The sequence below is a fragment of the Ostrea edulis genome, chromosome 3 (assembly GCF_947568905.1).
Source record: "Ostrea edulis chromosome 3, xbOstEdul1.1, whole genome shotgun sequence".
In the NCBI taxonomy this organism is placed as follows: domain Eukaryota; kingdom Metazoa; phylum Mollusca; class Bivalvia; order Ostreida; family Ostreidae; genus Ostrea; species Ostrea edulis.
Window position 1 is genome coordinate 28,341,044 of NC_079166.1, and position 17,407 is coordinate 28,358,450.

General features: G+C 34.7%; 2 protein-coding genes across 13 annotated transcripts in view; one reads left to right on the forward strand and one right to left on the reverse strand.

Moving 5' to 3' along the window:
* LOC125675767 (titin-like) overlaps positions 1-17,407 on the reverse strand; it is a 249,910-nt gene that overhangs the window by 13,924 nt on the left and 218,579 nt on the right. The gene's annotated exons all lie outside the window — the stretch shown is intronic.
* LOC125661767 (uncharacterized) overlaps positions 1,676-17,407 on the forward strand; it is a 71,414-nt gene continuing 55,682 nt past the window's right edge. For 10 of the 12 annotated variants that reach the window (XR_008801873.1, XR_008801875.1, XR_008801874.1 and 7 more), the window contains exons 1-3: positions 1,676-2,020; positions 2,111-2,151; positions 15,276-15,321. Coding sequence is in view for 1 of the 12 variants with exons in the window: in XM_056160393.1 (XP_056016368.1) it covers positions 1,753-2,020; positions 2,111-2,151; positions 15,276-15,321 (355 nt within the window). In the remaining 11 variants the exon portion in view is untranslated. Of the gene's footprint in view, positions 2,021-2,110; positions 2,152-8,302; positions 8,404-15,275; positions 15,322-17,407 lie in introns of those variants that run through there. The other 2 variants (XR_008801878.1, XR_008801879.1) reach the window with 1 other exon arrangement.

The window sequence follows — 17,407 nt, forward strand, 5'->3', positions numbered from 1 at the left end:
GATAAAGATCCCTCCCTACTCAATGGCCATAAGCGTCGAGCATAGGCCCTAATTTTGCAGCCCTTCACCGGCAGTGGTGACGTCTCCATATGAGTGAATTATTCTCGAGAGGGACGTTAAAAATATTCAATCAATCAATCACAAACCTATATATATTTATATTTATGTGTTATAGTGTGAAACAATATTTTTAACTTTTTCTAGATACGTGCATTTTTTAACGAATTGAATTTTAATTTTGTACGAAATCACCATGACTCATATAATCGCAAAATTAACATTAATATTTAGATACGTGTTGCATTGAGTACCAACATGATAATACGGAAATAGAAAGGCTAACAACATAAAGCATCCAATACTTTCCCGTATACGCAAAGTTAAATTGGTGGAGGGTACCATATATTTTTTGTCATGTATTTCAATGTTATCTTAATGTTTTTTCTGGAAAACAAACACAAAGCACACAACTGCAAACGTTGGAAATTATGAAAATAAGTTTAAGATTGTTTTCAAAAAAGAAAAAAAAAAAACATCACATGAGCCAAAATTGTATTCCTATCGAAATCTTTTTTCACAAACGGTCGAACTATGATTTGAAAAGCTCACGTGAAAGCTCTATCGTTTCGACGGAAGACCTTAAAAATAAAACTCTATGCTTACGCTGCAAAATACACCTGTACAATGCATTCAGTGTTATTTGTTAAATTGAATAGAGTACAACTTGAGAAGCGAAAATACAATCTTAGCAATAATACCACGGGGAGCATGTATACCAAGTTTTGTAATCATAGTCTCATTAGTACTTTAACTTTTTCCGCCACGATTAACCTTGAAAGTTTGACATTGAGAAGTTAAGGCATTTTCCTCTCACCATAAGGGACATGTGTATCAGGTTTGATTATTTTTGCCTGTATAATACTCTTTTAGCCTTCCCACAATGTTCTGGTAGATGAACACACGCGCGCACACATACAGAGAGAGAGAGAGAGAGAGAGAGAGAGAGAGAGAGAGAGATAGAGAGAATCATAATACTAGTATCATAAAGTCCGTCTATGGGGGTGCATTTAATTTTTCTAGCCCTGTTAGTATTGTTTCAATCTGTTTTGTGCTAATAGAATTCTAATATTTGACGCATATATAGACTATGATGTTTGAACATGTGTATCAGGTCTAATTATAATAGCCTTGCTAGTACTGTTTCTATCTTGTTTCGTGCTTGTGATATAGAACTATCCCCGTCTGTAAGTTTGACAATAGCCTTTGACCTTCCATAGTTATGGGAAAGATATATGTACCGAGTGTTATGATCCTAGCTCAATAAGAACTCTGCTTTATCTGATTCACAAAGTACGAGCAGATAGAGGAAATAACAGCTAGATCCTCCATGCTATATATCGTCTATAATGGACGTATATTAAAGTTATATAAATGAAAAATACAGTTTATAATATTTTAGTTTTGAATGAAACATATAGGCCTAGAGTGTATGAATTGTGTTACAGCTATTAAGAACTAAAAGGATAAAGTTATCTAATATAAAGGCAAACCTATCTCTAATAAATGATATATGCTATTTTGTTTAGCAATATCAAATGAAAACACAGCTAGTCCCAAAAACAAATTTGAAAATGGAGATAGATTGGGGGGGGGGGGGGGGGGGGGGGAGATTTAACTTATCATTTAATTCCAAATGCATTCAAGGCGCATGCGTTGAGGATGTGTGACTGAACAGGAAATTCCAAATATTCAATGACCTTTCACTTAATTTGCTCCAAAAGCGACGGCAGTGAAAATTCTAAGCTATCATCTTACAAGTGCAATCGCAATCGTCTTCAACAATTTTTGCTTTTGTTTACTAATCATTTCCATTATATTTCAGTTTGGATATATATTTCTTTTAAAATTGTGCTAATATATGTGTGCTTTTATTGTGAAATTACATATCAGTGGTTGTTTTTGCTGTTTTCTTCGTTCTGTGATTTATTTTTCAATTGGGATTTCTTTATTTCTGGAAACGGTAAGAAAATTTCAATAAATAAATATTCAGATCTGATGGTCCTCTCGACACTTTTCAATATTAATTGATAAAGTGCTTATTATCTTACAGATGGCAGAAAGAGCATCCAGCAACCAGAGAACTCAGATCGGGTGAGTTTAAAATTACACACGTACTTAATCTGTAATCGTTAGTGACATCAATGATTGTACATGTAACCATGTACAGCTATACTAAAACTAATAAACTCTTTTCCTCGCATTCTACGCATAAACTTGAGCAAGAGAAATGAAGAGAGTAAAGGGGGACATCTCTCTATTTTCAACTCATGGTGCAATCTTTAATTCTAATTTTGTTTAGTGTCGTTTTACTTTTTATTTTATATATTAACAAATGTGGTTTTTTGTTTTTTTTCACTTTGGAAAATCGTGCAATATTTAATATACTTTTTGAAATGTATCTTACATATTGATGACATTTTCAATGAATATGAAATGAAGTGAAAGAAAGAGAGAAAGAAAGGAGAGAAGGAAGGAAGAAAATCCCTACCATGCACTGAGGACATTTATTGAACTGATTACCTGCAAATTACACTATGAGACAGACCTACCCATAACAACAATATATTTATTTCTCCCCTTGTCATTGTTATTTTACTTTTCCTCACACAAACATTGTAAGAACGTCCCAACTTTGTAAATTTGATTGATGTGACAGAGAAAGAGAGAGAGAGAGAGAGGGGGGGGGGGGGGGTTAGCCCTGTTATGTAGACATGCATATTCTGTTCTTACTGTTATATTCCCCATATATATTGATTAGCTGTGGGGATATGCCCGTACTGAAATCTCTCTCTCTCTTTCTACAATTCGAAAGGGAGTATTGGATAAACCTCTGTGGATGTTCCTGATGCAATAAGAAATACTTATTTCTTTTACAATAGCATAACATGTGTATATTTTCACCAAGACATTGTGTCACAATGATCCTTTCTATGACGGTGCTGGTTGTATAAAAAACTGAAGATAACGAACAGTGTTAAAAATATACCATCGCTTTATTTTAATACAAGTTTATTTACATTTCTACTTGTGAATCACTTTTACATCTTCACTGCCAAACACGATCTCTCCTTTCTCACGAGGTGCTAGCTCCTAATTAATTCTCTCACACAGAACATTCTCTCCACCCAAGACCCAAATTCATGCTCTCTTGTGTTCATCTCACAAAATTTGGTAGCATGTGAATTATACATTGACTGTGCTGGATGCAAAAGAAAACTATTAGCTAGACATTTGCTTTTCAAATTTAATTTTATAAATTAAGTCAATATGATAAAGAATTGTGTAACCATAATAATGTTGTTCAAGCTAGGAAAATATGCATTATAATAATTATGAGAGCTTAGAAATAAGCTCCTATAGTCTAAGATATAAACTTGTAGCTATTTCAGACAACCATTGCAGCACCATATAGCTGTAATTGGTGCATATCTTTTGTAGAAAACAAATCTTATTTTTCCGATCATACAATAAGTAAGAATATTGAGATCCCTGTTATCATGTGCCAAAGTGTCTATATAGTAACATCGAAGACATATATAAAATAAACAGAAGGCAATCGAATCAGTTAATTATAAATCCTGAACAATCACTCTGATTCCCTCTATGTACACGACACTTCTAAGAAAAGGGTTCAGCTCCCTGCTACTTTAAACCAAACTCTCTCGCTCATATTTCAGAGAGAGAGAGAGAGAGAGAGAGAGAGAGAGAGAGAGAGACTAAATACACGTAAATATATCTATTTTTAAGGACGTTAACATTTTAGGAATTTTTTCATTCAGCAACAAATGATTGGATCCACCACATACATCAGCTCAAGAACGAAGTGCACAATATACAGAGGTGCTGATAAGAAATTTGATACTTTTCGAAACATGTTGTCGAGCTTGGCGAGAGAAAGTTTTGGAGTTTGAGGCCCATGTGGGGAGCTATAGGGTGATAAAACAGAGGCTCTGAGAATAGAACATGGCTTCATCCTAGTGAAGAATAGGTTTTGATAATCTGGATCTTATTAGAAAAAATATTTAAAACTTTAGTGACCCAAGTTTGGTGAAGAAACTTTAATTTAAACTACACTTGCTGAACAAATATGAAATATTTGTTATCTTATTCACATTGTAACATATCTCAGCATAGTTTCTTAGTTAATCCCGAGTTACACATTTATATTACCGTTGTTTGAAAGAACAAGATAAAAAGTTATCAAAATCCCGAAGAACATTACGAGCTCAACATCCATCGAATTGCTATATAGAAAATGTGATCAAGTAATTTCTTATTATACTGTCAATGTTACTATGAGAATCAGACACAATTAATAAGCTTTAGAAAATCTGTGAATACTGTCTATGGATAAGAAATTCAAACTATCTTCCTATTAAGTAAATATCTACTGCATGACCATAGCTACGTACATGTATATAACCGTTAATGGGTCATTTAATGTCAAAATCGATTGACTATAGCAATTCATGCGCGGATCCCGGATTTTTTCAGATGTGTTGAAATTGGGTACCACCCCCCCCCCCCCCCAACACCCCGTAACTCCTAAAAAAACATACATGTAAAAGGCTTATGTTAATCCAAAGCTCAAAATCCTAAGGGGGGGGGGGGGTAATCCTTTAGTGTATCCATGGGTTTTCACTATCGTTTACTAATTGTCAGTAAATATGATCTTCAATTATCCTGCCTGATAGATTAGTGTACAGTTTCTCTTCGATCAATTTCTAATGATGAACTAAAATTCTACCAAAGCCATGCAGTAGCTAGCATGCAATATCCATTGTATCTCAAAACTGTATATAGATACCGTATCACTTCTAAATGAAAATTTAAATTGTTTAATGTATGCAGACGATGTAGTAATATGTCAACATCAGCAGAAGGTTTACAACAGATAATAGATATTCAGAAATAAATTGTAATGATTGGTGTTAAGAAAACAAAAATCATTGTCTCGAAAAAGGCTAGGAGAGGTTAGATTCTAGAACAATCATGTTAAATATACACCCTATTATATAAGTACTTGGGTACCTTTTTTCTGCATCTGGCAGTTTTAGTACACATTAAATCTGAACTATAAGATAAGATAGGTTTATTCCAATTTTGGGCCCAGAGGGCATAACAGTAAGACAGTTTATAAAGAAGGAAATTCAAAAAAGAAAGAAAGTTTTTTAGAAATTGAAAAAAAAACCCACCCAACTTTTTATGTTTAGCAAAGAAATTCAAACAAGCATGCATTTCATCTTTTTGCCCATGCACACAATAAAACCAATTATTTTATTAATTTTGAAATATGGCAATTAACTCCGGCTCATTAGGAGGGGAACTTCATTATTTGTTGTTATATTAAAATTAAATGTGAAAAAGTTTGTTAACGAAAGAAAAGCTTTCGTGATATTAAAGGAGAAACTGTACGGATTTTTAATACGCTTACTGATGAAAAAATCATCAAATACTGTGTTCTGAAAAGCCACCTATGTTGAATCTAATCGGGAAATTTATCTAGAACAATATATGCAACTAATAACAGTGACATAGTGTTTAAATTATAATGTGTCGTATAATCACTCCATTTTCTTTGTTGATATATGTATACATTTGTATGTATTTTCTTGCTGCCCCTTGAGAACCATTACAATGTAGTTGGAAAAGTTTTATTTCACGCTTGCTCCCACCCCACCTCAACCCCTCGTCAAGAATAACCATTCATAGAACACCCCCCCCCCCCTCCCTATTAAACTTCGTTTAGTTTAAATAATTTTCATTCCTCCCAACATGTGTGTCGCTGAATTATCCCAAGAATTAAATCTCATAAATTTTGTCAGCGTTTGCAGTGCACAGGTTCCTGAATTGTTTATCTCACTTTGTGGAATGAGTCAGCCATGATGTGTTGACTCGCGTTGTGCACTTTGATGAAGAAAATGATACTCCCATAAACTTAACGCACAGAATGTAAAAGGCAGCAAATGTATCCTGAACTGGTGTGTTTTCTCAAATTCGAAAGAGAATATTGGGTAAACTTTTATAAGAGTGTCTATAGCTACGTAAAATAGTACTTTTCATTGTCTTTACAACGATAACACACGTGCCTATTCTTTCCTAAGAGATTACGTCGGAGAGAGAGAGAGAGAGAGAGAGAGAGAGAGAGAGAGAGAGTGTGTGTGTGTGAGATGGTTACCAATCGCTGTACCTTGATTTGATAAATAAATCATGGAGTTAATAGTAAAATTTAAATCCTTGTACAAATGTAAATGTTGACACTTTATTCTTTTTTAAGTGGCTCAGGTGACCTATTGACATTGGTCTTCGTCCGTCGACGTGTGTCGAGCGTCGTCCATCGTCCGTTAACAAAGCATCTTTATAACTTCTTGAAATTGTTATCATTTTTGAAGCACCTCTAGCATAAGATCATTGATTGTATATTGTTTAACGCCCCTCTGGAGAATCTTTCACTCATATGGATATATGTCCGGGGAAAAAAAATGTGAAAATGACATTACCACCCCTGGGGTCTAATGGGCGGGGCCAGATATGCTTGAAAAGTCTATATTTTCACAACTCTTCTATGTATTGTCAGGGGCGGATCCAGGAATTGCGGTTACGGGGCCCGGGGCGCCACTTCACGAGGGTGCGCCCCCCTCTAAATCCGCCATTGATTGTTATGATATGTACACGAAGCCCTCTATTAAAATTGTGATATCCATAGTCAAGGGTTCAGGCGCTATAGGGCCATATGGTGAAAATGTATCAAATGTAAGAAAATCTTTTCTACTCCATGCATATATTTGAGAAGGTGTCCATGAAGTGTTTGTCCTGTCACAGGCACTTGAATTTCTGTCAATAAGTCACTCATAAAGCCCATACAGAGAATCCCTCGTATAAGCCTCAATATAGTCTTTTGGGCACTTATAAATTATCATCTTTCAAAACGCATACAATTCCTATTCAATTACAGGAGAAAAATGGAAGTTTGAAGCATATTAATAATTTTAACATTCTGTTATGACTTATCCAAAATTAGGGCCTTCTCGGGCACACAGCAATTAGGAGCCATGAAATTTACAATTTAGGTAAAAAGGGGTATATATGGCACGCCAAATTCACAAATATGAGCTAAACATAGTTTCACAGTTGATAAACTAGGTTTATCGACTGTAAACTATATAGTTTACGGACCGTAAACTATAGTTAACGACGTTAATCTATATTTCACATCTGTAAACCATAGTAAACAGATAATCTATGTTTCACAAGCGTAAACTATAATTAACAATGAAAACAATCATTAGCGATTGCAAAACATAGTTTATCTGATAAATACGGTTTCACGATTGTAAACTACGGTTTACAAGTCTAAACTATTATTAACGAATGTAAATGATAGTTTACGGTTTGTAAGTTTATAGTCATTTAATGCGCCGAATTCACAAAAAAGTGATAAACACAGTTTTGTTTAATATAGTTTATGAGTAAAAATGGCAGTTAGCTATAGTTTACGATCAAAAACTATAATTAACGAATGTTAAACATAGTTTATTTGATAAATATAGTATCACAATTTGTGAAACTAGGGTTAGCAATTGTGAACTTAGTTAACGAATGTAAATTATAGTTTGTAAATGTAAATCTGTATTTATCAACAAAATCTATTGTTAACGTTTATTCAAAGACAGATAAACTTGGATTAGCATTGTAAACTATAGTTTACAACCGTTAAATATAGTTTTACGGATGAAAACTATAGTTAACGAATCGTTAACTATAGTTTACGGTCCGTAAACTATAGCTTACAGTCGAGAAACTATGTTTAGCTCATTTAGTGAATTTGGCGTGCCATAGGTATATACATCGACTGTTAAATAAGGCCTCAGATTGTGACTTTTTCTTTCTGACTCGGAGTTGTTTTCAGTGATGTACAGATGTTGCGGGGGAAAATAGATATTCCAAAATAACACGTACATATATAATGACATTTTGGTGAAAATATTCAATCCCTTTGAAGCCGCCACTTTGTTTTATTCTAATTCAGAAAATGTGAAATTTCACACCTCCTAAAAAAATTGCTGTAGGTCCTAAATGATTTATATATATTTTATCTTAGAAAAGTAATTTGTTTTTGCAATTGTCTTTGGAGTGAAAAAAAAAAAAGATGAATGTATACATACATATTACATATGATATTATATACTATCTCAAAGTGGAAAACATTTCAAGTTTTGTGCTGTCGGGTTCGGCATACCTTATATTGCAAACTTAGTTTGGCGGTGAGACTTGAACGAGAATCCAAGAGTTACTGTGATCAAGTAATCATCATGATTAGTGATTATGTTGGGTCAGATTACGGTAATGTGTTTAGATATTTAATATTTCAGCGTTCTGTTGCAAAACACTCAGCGTTCCATGCAAACCGAAAACTCCTACCCCCTCTATATGGCTGAAGGTCCTAAAGTCGAGCGTGCCCAGTAGTCGTGCGCCATTTTGTTTGTTGTCATTGTTGGGGCCCATGCCTAAATATTACGTCATGAGGAGCTGATTTTTTAAGATAATTAAAGAGAGCATCCATATTTTTACAATGAGTGAAATATGGGAAGCAAACAGGAAGGATTGATAATAATACAATTATACACCCAAAATACCCGCCATTTTGTTAATGCTTTTTTCCCTGACTGTGAAAGCACGTGTTAATCATGCTGAACCGCAACCGGTGGCCGTACCAAGCACATGGCTAATTAGCATAATCCAATGTGAAGGTTGTGGTGTATTTCGATTGGTTTATAAGGACAAACATTTTATTTGTTCGTTTATTGAAAAGTTGGTAGTCCTTATGCATTTGGAATGTTGCTCAAAATGTCGGGAATTAGTGCATAGCCATACAAGTTATCTCTTTTAATGTTTTTAGACTTCAAAGAAAAAAAATCAAATGTTAAGTTGAGACAATACAGTCCTAGTCGACTTATCAATGTCTATCTGGCTGTCAAGGATGTGTGCATTAGTGTCCGTAAGGCAGCGAATAAGTATACGCCTAGTGTCACCATCCAAACCTTTTTACGTGGAAAGGAAATGTTCACATGGAGAAGGGCACTATGGGATTTATTTGATTTAATGTAATATTTTTCTCTATTCACTGTATGGAAGTGCAAATGCATAAAAGGAATGTGGTAAAAACGTTGCTGAACAATAAAATGTGTTTCCTTAGCCTCATTTTACTGCTACATCCGGGTGCACGACTACTGGTCCTAAACAAATATGGCTGACGTTGAACTTCACTTGTTTTGTGCCTCAACAATAAATTTGATAAACTGCTTTGGAATATTTTGAATAAAGAGAAAGTAAGATTTTAACATGGTAAGTTAAAATATCATGTGAGATTAGCTAATATTTCATTTTACTATTTCTTGAAACGAATATTTTCTTAAGCGCACGACTACTGGGCACTCAAGGGTATATGAATGAGTACGAATACATACATGCCAACTTTTAAGAATCCCCATGGGAGATTTTGCGCGCGACAACCTTTTTTCAAAGCTCAAAATTCATGACATTAAAGCATGAAAATAAATATTTGTCTTTTGAAATAAAATATCAATAAAATCATTGTAAATGTATCATATATTAATACAACATCAAGTGTGTTTGACCATTAACTATATAAAAAAAAAAACTTTGAAAGATATACATAAATATTTTATTAAAATCATTTATTCAGCAAAAAAAATCCTCTCCAACAACAAGTCGCATACATATTATCAAATAATACTTTAGGTTGCATCCTTTTACACCATACAATAAACATTGGCTGGTCTATGTATCAAAATTTGAATTAAAGCACATGCATTTAGGTATGACTACAAAGGCAATCTTGCTTGTCTGTAAACATGGGCTTGCAGAGTCTGGTGTGTTAATCTGCATTGCAACCAGAAAAGGAGTGATCTGCCTTGCTATGAAGTTTGCGAACAAAACCTTTGCACCCATGACATCTGAAATAATTACCAGGAAAAAAACACATCAAAATATACGATTTTACTTGTAAATTAAGGCTACTTGCTAAATATAAAATTCAGTACAGACTTATGCGAATTACACATCACAAAGTATATTTAATGAATACTACACTATATAGATTATATAATACATCGCTTCAGACAGATATATTTGGATAACCTATATTCTAATAGTTGGAAAAAATATATATTTGACGTATCTTATTGCAAATTTTGAATGCTGTCAGCGAGAGGCAAAAATCGGGAATGTCCGATTGTTTGGTGGTGACACTATCATCGTTGTCATTCACGTTTGTGTAAAGGATATGCCAATTTGAAATCCGTCTTCCCGATTAATTACTATCAAAACATGCTTCGTACTGTCCAATAAACACCCCGACACAGGCAGACCAACCCGACACTATGCGACACAGGTAAACAGCAATGGCTGACTATTGTCCCGATTTCTGATTGGCCAGTTCAGAAATGACGCGGGATTTCAAATTCCGGTTGGAAATGGGGGTTTTTTGTCGTAAAATGGGAGATATTTTTAGAAAATCTGGATTTCGGGGTATTTTTGCAATCCCGATCAGGATATCGGGATTTGTCTTTTCAGTTGCTTCAAATCGGGAGAATCCCGCACAAATTGGGAAAGTTGGCATGTATGCGAATGCATATATATATTCATATATAGAAGGGGTAGGAGTTTTCAATATTTGGCTTTATTGAGCGACTTATTGACAGAAATTCAGGTGCCTGCATGTGGTCCTGTGTCCATGCAAGAATTGTTTCGTGCAAAATCATGCCACATGAATACATTCATGCCAAGCCCCTAGAAACGTACAGATCTTGCAAAATGTGGAACGGAAAATGAAAAACATAGAAGTCAGGTAAATCTAATAATATTTTGAGGAGGTCAGCATTTTGTAAATTCAAAAGGCTTATGTACAAGTGAAGCAGAAATGGGAAGTCATGGTCAGAATTAGTGATGTACCGATTGTGGCCGACTTTCGATTGTCGGTCGCTCTAACAGAAACGATGTGAATAATTGATTGTCATTTTGAAAATCGAAAATCGCCGACGTCGGATTTTTTTTTTTAATAATACGAATATTCCTGCGGCGACTTATCTAAAATCAAAAATGGCTGACGAAGCCGAATCATCCACAGGAGTCGGCAATTTTATCAATAAAGTAGAAATATATGAGAAATGGGCATAAATACTACCAATGAGCTTCGTGAGTGTAGCGAGCTCGCGAAGCTCAGTGGTAGTATTTATGCCCATTTCTCATATATTTCTACTTTATTGATAAAATTGCCGACTCCTGTGAATCATCCGATAAGATTGAATGATTGAATATTGTTTAACGTTTTTCTTGAGACTCTCACTCACATGGAGACGTCACCATTGCTGGTAAAGGCCTGCAAAATTTAGGCCTGTGATCGGTGCTTACAGTCTTTCAACAGGGAGGGATCTTTATTGTGCCACACCTGTTGTGACACGGGGCTTCGGATTTTGCCTCTTACAACAAGCAAGGAGTAATGAGGCTCTATTCTAACCAGGATCCCATAAGAACAACAAAAGTCGAGAGATCTATCTCTATCCTGGGAAAATAAAATCGAAAGTATGGATTAACTTCAAAGTTCTAATTATGATTTTGGACGTCTCCAATTAACTTAATATCTAGGGTAAAACATAAAGTAAATTTAATATATTTATGCCATAAATTTGAAATCATTAAAATTAGATTATTTTTCGATTAATCAATCGAAAAGGTACATCCGATTAATCCGATTATTGATTAAATTTTTTTTCCCGATTGCCCATCACTAGTCAGAATCCACTGGTTCATTTACTTCATGCAAATGCACATGTATTTTAAAATCGTTATAACTTATTTTGAAAAACATTAAACAAGTGCTGTGGGTGCCATCCTCTTTTTGGCTTTGTCATTTTAGGACCCCCCCCCCCCCCCCCCCCCCCCCCCCCCGCCTCTCTCACCGATTGTGACAGTATGTTGTAAATAATATTAATAAAACAATTATCCTGGGAAAAAAGTTGAATTTTAATTAAGCTTTTAAATTCTATTCTTTTTTTTCTTGCTTTCACCATAGGAAACAAATTCATAAACCTAACCAATGTATAAGAGCAGAAAGCATGCAGGATGCCAGTTTGAAAATTTCTGATAATTTGAATATGGAACCCGAACTTATTAGATTTTTTTATTTGAGAAATGAAGTGTACGTAAATTAAGGACTGGAATTTATCCGGAAAATTGGAGTCAGTTGAGTAACCAAAAACACGTCTTTTTTTTTTTGGCCTAAAGGTTTACATCATTTTGGATTGAATACATCAAGTGAAAGTTTGTACATTTTATCGGAGGAATCCTGTGGATCTGTGTTAGAGTTAAGCGATATTACCCGTATACAGTACCCACAGCGTTATTCTTAACATGATAAACAGTCTTCACGAAAACATTTAAAACTTGCTGGCCAGTCGGACCAGTGAACTGTCTGAATTTACTTTCCCACAGTGAAATTCACTGGCCCCCTAAATTTTCATATGTTTATCACATACATTATGGAATGCATTTTAAAATTGTACAATTAATTTACTGAAACTATGGTTATTACTCATATTTATATCCACCCTAAGACATCCTTTCTGTCGATTCCAGAAAAACAACACCGTACATGATATTTTCTCTCTCTTCACCTGCAAACAACAAGACTACAACTTCATATATTTTTCACAAACATGAAAACAGCCTGAGTGCACCTTAGGAAGTAGCCTTCTCTACCATCATCAAAGTAGCCTACTCTACTAACATCAAATGCAAATGATTAATTCTATAAACTATAGAAATTGCATAAAATCAGAGATAACTGCACTTGATGAAGTTCATTTTAATTGGACAATGCAATAAAGCAGCAATTACCGGTATACTGTGCGATACAGAATGTGGCCATTTTTGTTGTTTCAACAAGTTGTTCATTTAATATTCACATGATCAACGTACAAGTTATCTTGACAATGACAAGTATAGTTATCGTTCTTTACGAAATAAACATTAAACCACGATGTCCAAACACTTTCTTTATGTGCTGTTTTTTAATTTATTTTTATTTTGATAGTAAATTTAAGCAATTAAGACATTTAGAATATCTAAATCCAACATTATATTTAATGTGACTTACAAAAAGTCTACAAGCCCATCGGACTTCCTGATCTTTAATTTTTACTGACCCGATCGTAAAATTCACTGGCCTCGGTCTTTGGACCACTGAGTTTTCGTGAAGACTGGATAAATGATAGAACACGATACATGCATGATAGAATAGGATATATGTACGCATGATAGGATAGGATATATATATACGCACGATAGGATAGGATACACGCATGATACGATAAACAATAAATCTGATAAACGCAAAACACGATAAACAATCTTCACAATATACACAATTAAAACATGATAAACAAACTCCACGATTGACCTGATGTATGCAAAACACGATAAATGATCTTCATGATACACGGAAAACCTGATAGAAATGTTGTGAATTTAGAAGCAATTTAGACAGAACGAAATTTTGATAGCTACAACTAGGGGTGAAATGATACAGTACCTTTTCGATTCGATTTTTGATACTTAGTCTCGATTCGATGATTTTCGATTCGATACAATAGCATGTACCAAATTCTTTATAATGCTAAGATTTTCTTATGTTTCGTTGTATTTATTGCTCTCTGCAAATAAATTCTACATAATATAAAAGCGTTTAACATAAAGCAACACTTTTATCACTTGTCCTAAAGCCGAAATGTCGCCATACTCAGGATTTAAACATTGGGGGTGCATTTTTCAACTAGACTGCATCCATTTTGATACAGCAAAGTTTACTCGTATGTTGATTGGGCAATTTTCAATTCCATTGGCTAATCAGAAACCGTGTTATCAAGAGCAATGTGTGCAATGATTTTAGAACCGTATCGAACCGAAACAGACCCCGAATAAATCGAACATCGAATCGAGACTACTACATCGCGATTCGGCCGCATCATGATGCATTGTTTCACCCCCTAGCTACAACAAGAATTGTACTTTTATCAATTATGTTAATGATGATATTAAAGAATATCATTATTCATAACTTTATATCTAAAATGTATAATATCCAAAAGAAATTTCTAATTGGAAGGTAATACACTGCATGTACATGTGTGTGCATAAATAATGAACATATATTTTACTTCTGTATTGCTGTAATAAATGGTGTATTTTTTTCAAAGATCAATATTGCATTGATTCATTTGTTGCAACTGAGAAATTTAATGATATAAGAACGTTGACAGACTTAAGCATGAAACTCTCCATCAGTAAAAAAAACATACTGAGATTCTTCATTTTACACATAAGCATATAGTCATTAGCAAATAAAATTTGTGCCAATGGAAATACCGTAAGTCAGAGGAAATGCATTCATTGATTTGAAGTTAATTTGAAGCTGGTGATTTTTAGGGATTTATACATGAAGTTTTCAACTTCAAACAAACATACAGACAATAACAGGGTTGTGGTAAACATTTTAAACCATGGGGGCTTGTGGGTCCCTGATTTTTATAAGTTTATGTGCCCACAATTTGATCAAAGGGCCCACATTGTATGTCAATTACCAGTAAAGACCAAATAAGAATTTTTTTTAGTGACAAAAGTGAAAACATTCCGCATGCCGTGTCCAACAGTCATGGCCGATTATTAAGCGTTTTCTGCAAAAATGATCTAGATTGTTGTTTTCACATTCATGGAAGTAATGGTTCCTGTTAGTATTTCTTTCCTGGGGTTTTGAAACCCCATTGTTTATACATGGCTCTTCTAGGTCACTTATATGCTTGACGTAACTGTGCTTAGTGTCTGCATGCTTTGCACACAACACAATCTTGTTTAGTATGACTTTTATCGAATTCAATAGGAAAGTACATCATAAAATGAAAATGTTCTGGGAGAAAATTTGGTCATCATGTGGGCAAGGTGATTTTTAATATTTTTAGTCGCCCACAGCAAATATTACTTGTGAGTGGGCGAGTGATTATCCACAACCCTGCAATAATCACCGATATCCTAATGTCCTGAAGACTGCATTAATTTACTTTATAGGCATATCAATATTAAAATATTCATCTCGCTATAAGGGGAACAATTTTCTATACATTTTGTTTTTATTTATTTAGATCAGAGCCAGTTCAATTCACACGACTTGGATGCCAACAAAGGATGGTAAGTATATAAAAGTGAGATAAGAGAGAATTTCCTTTTAGCACATAACTTTGGATTCTGATTCTTGGCTAGTCTTTGATGTTTCACCATATGATTTGTCAATGTGCAGTGATTGGGATAAGCAAATTGCTAAATGTGACAATGGCGCGTTACCAGCTAGTGTCAATGTGACATTTCTAAAATGAATGCGTCATATTGAAATTTTTATGCGACATTTTAAAATGATGAATCTGAGAGATCAGTAAATTATAATCAAAACACTAAATTAAACTGCATTGCCATAGGTAACTTTAGTTTTATTATTAGTGTTAAATTTACGTTTTGCTAAAGTAAGGATTCTCATCGTGATTGTCTGTTTTGACGTTTGTGCGTCATCGTCTCCTTCTGCTCCTACAGTGTCTACTGCCAGTACTGGCTTATCATTCAGGCAAAAATTAAAGTCAGTTTGCCCTTTGTCAGGCTTAAGAATTTTTATTCTGTGGCATCTCCAGTCCATGCGCATTAAAATTTCACTTTAACGGTATTAACCAATCAGATAACTTTTTACTGTTTGATTAGACACTATTACTAAAGTATTAACAGCGATGAAGATTTTTCAAGCACTTAATCGATATAGATTAAGTGGGAGATTAGCTCAAAAGTTGAAAAATTTGTATATCTACGAAGTCAGTGGGGAAAAGCTCAGACTAGGTATATCAATGATATGCGCCACAACGGCGCAGTGTTTCAATATTCTGTGCACCATTTTTAGCTCACCTGAGCTAAAAGCTCAAGTGAGCTTTTCTGATCACCCGTATTCCGCCGTCCGTCCGTCCGTCTGTAAACTTTTAACATTTCTGACTTCTTCTCAAAAACCACTGGGCCAATTTCAACCAAAGTTGGCATAAAGCATCCTTGGGTAAAGGGAATTCTAAATTGTTAAAATAAAGGGCTAGGCCACCTTCCAAGGGGAGATAATCAAGAAAAGGTAAAAATAGGGTAGGGTCATTAAAAAATCTTCTTCTCAAGAACCACTGGGCCAGAAAAAATGAAATTTATAGATAAGCTTTATTAGGTAGTGCAAATTTTAAATTGTTAAAATCATGGCCCCCGGGGGTCAGATGGGGCCACAATAGGGGATCAAAGTTTTACATACAAATATATAGGGAAAATCTTTAAAAATCTTCTTTTCAAGAACCACTGAGCCAGAAAAGCTGATATTTACATGAAAGCTTTCTGACATAATGCAGATTCTAAATTGTTAAAATCCTGGCCCCTGGGGGTCGGATGGGGCCACAATAGGGGATCAAAGTTTTACATACAAATATATAGTGAAAATCTTTAAAAATCTTCTTCTCGAGAACGACTGAGCCAGAAAAGCTGATATTTACATTAAAGCTTCCTGATATAGTGCAAATTCAAGTTTGTTAAAATGATGGCCCCCGGGAGTAGGATGGGCCCACAATAGGGGTTCAAAGTTTTACATACAAATATATAGAGCAAATCTTTAAAAATCTTCTCAAGAACCACTGAGCCAGAAAAGCTGATATTTACATGAAAGCTTTTTGACATAGTGCAGATTCAAGTTTGTTCAAATCATGGCCCCTGGGGGTAGGATGGGGCCACAAGGGGGGATCAAAGTTTTACATACAAATATATAGGAACAATCTTTAAATATTTTCTTCTCATGAACCATTGGGCCAAAGAAGTTCACATTTACATGCTTTCTGACATAGTGTAGATTCAAGTTTGCAAAAACTACGGCCCCCAGGGGCCATAATAAGGACTAAGGTTTTATATGCAAATATATATAGAAAGTCTTCTGATATGGACCAAAGTGACTGAGGTGAGTGATGTGGCCCATGGGCCTCTTGTTTGATTTAATGCGACTATGGCACAGGGTGCGTACTTATCCCAATAACTGATTGTGATGGTTAGTATTCTGATGTGTTCCAGTATTTAAAATATAGGCGGAGCTCAAACTAGGGAATATTACGAAGTTTATTCATCTGTTGTGTTTACGCAATGCATACAGTCACGCACATATAATCTCGCACGCATCATCTCTAACTTCCATGACTTCATAAATTCCATGTGAAATGGTATC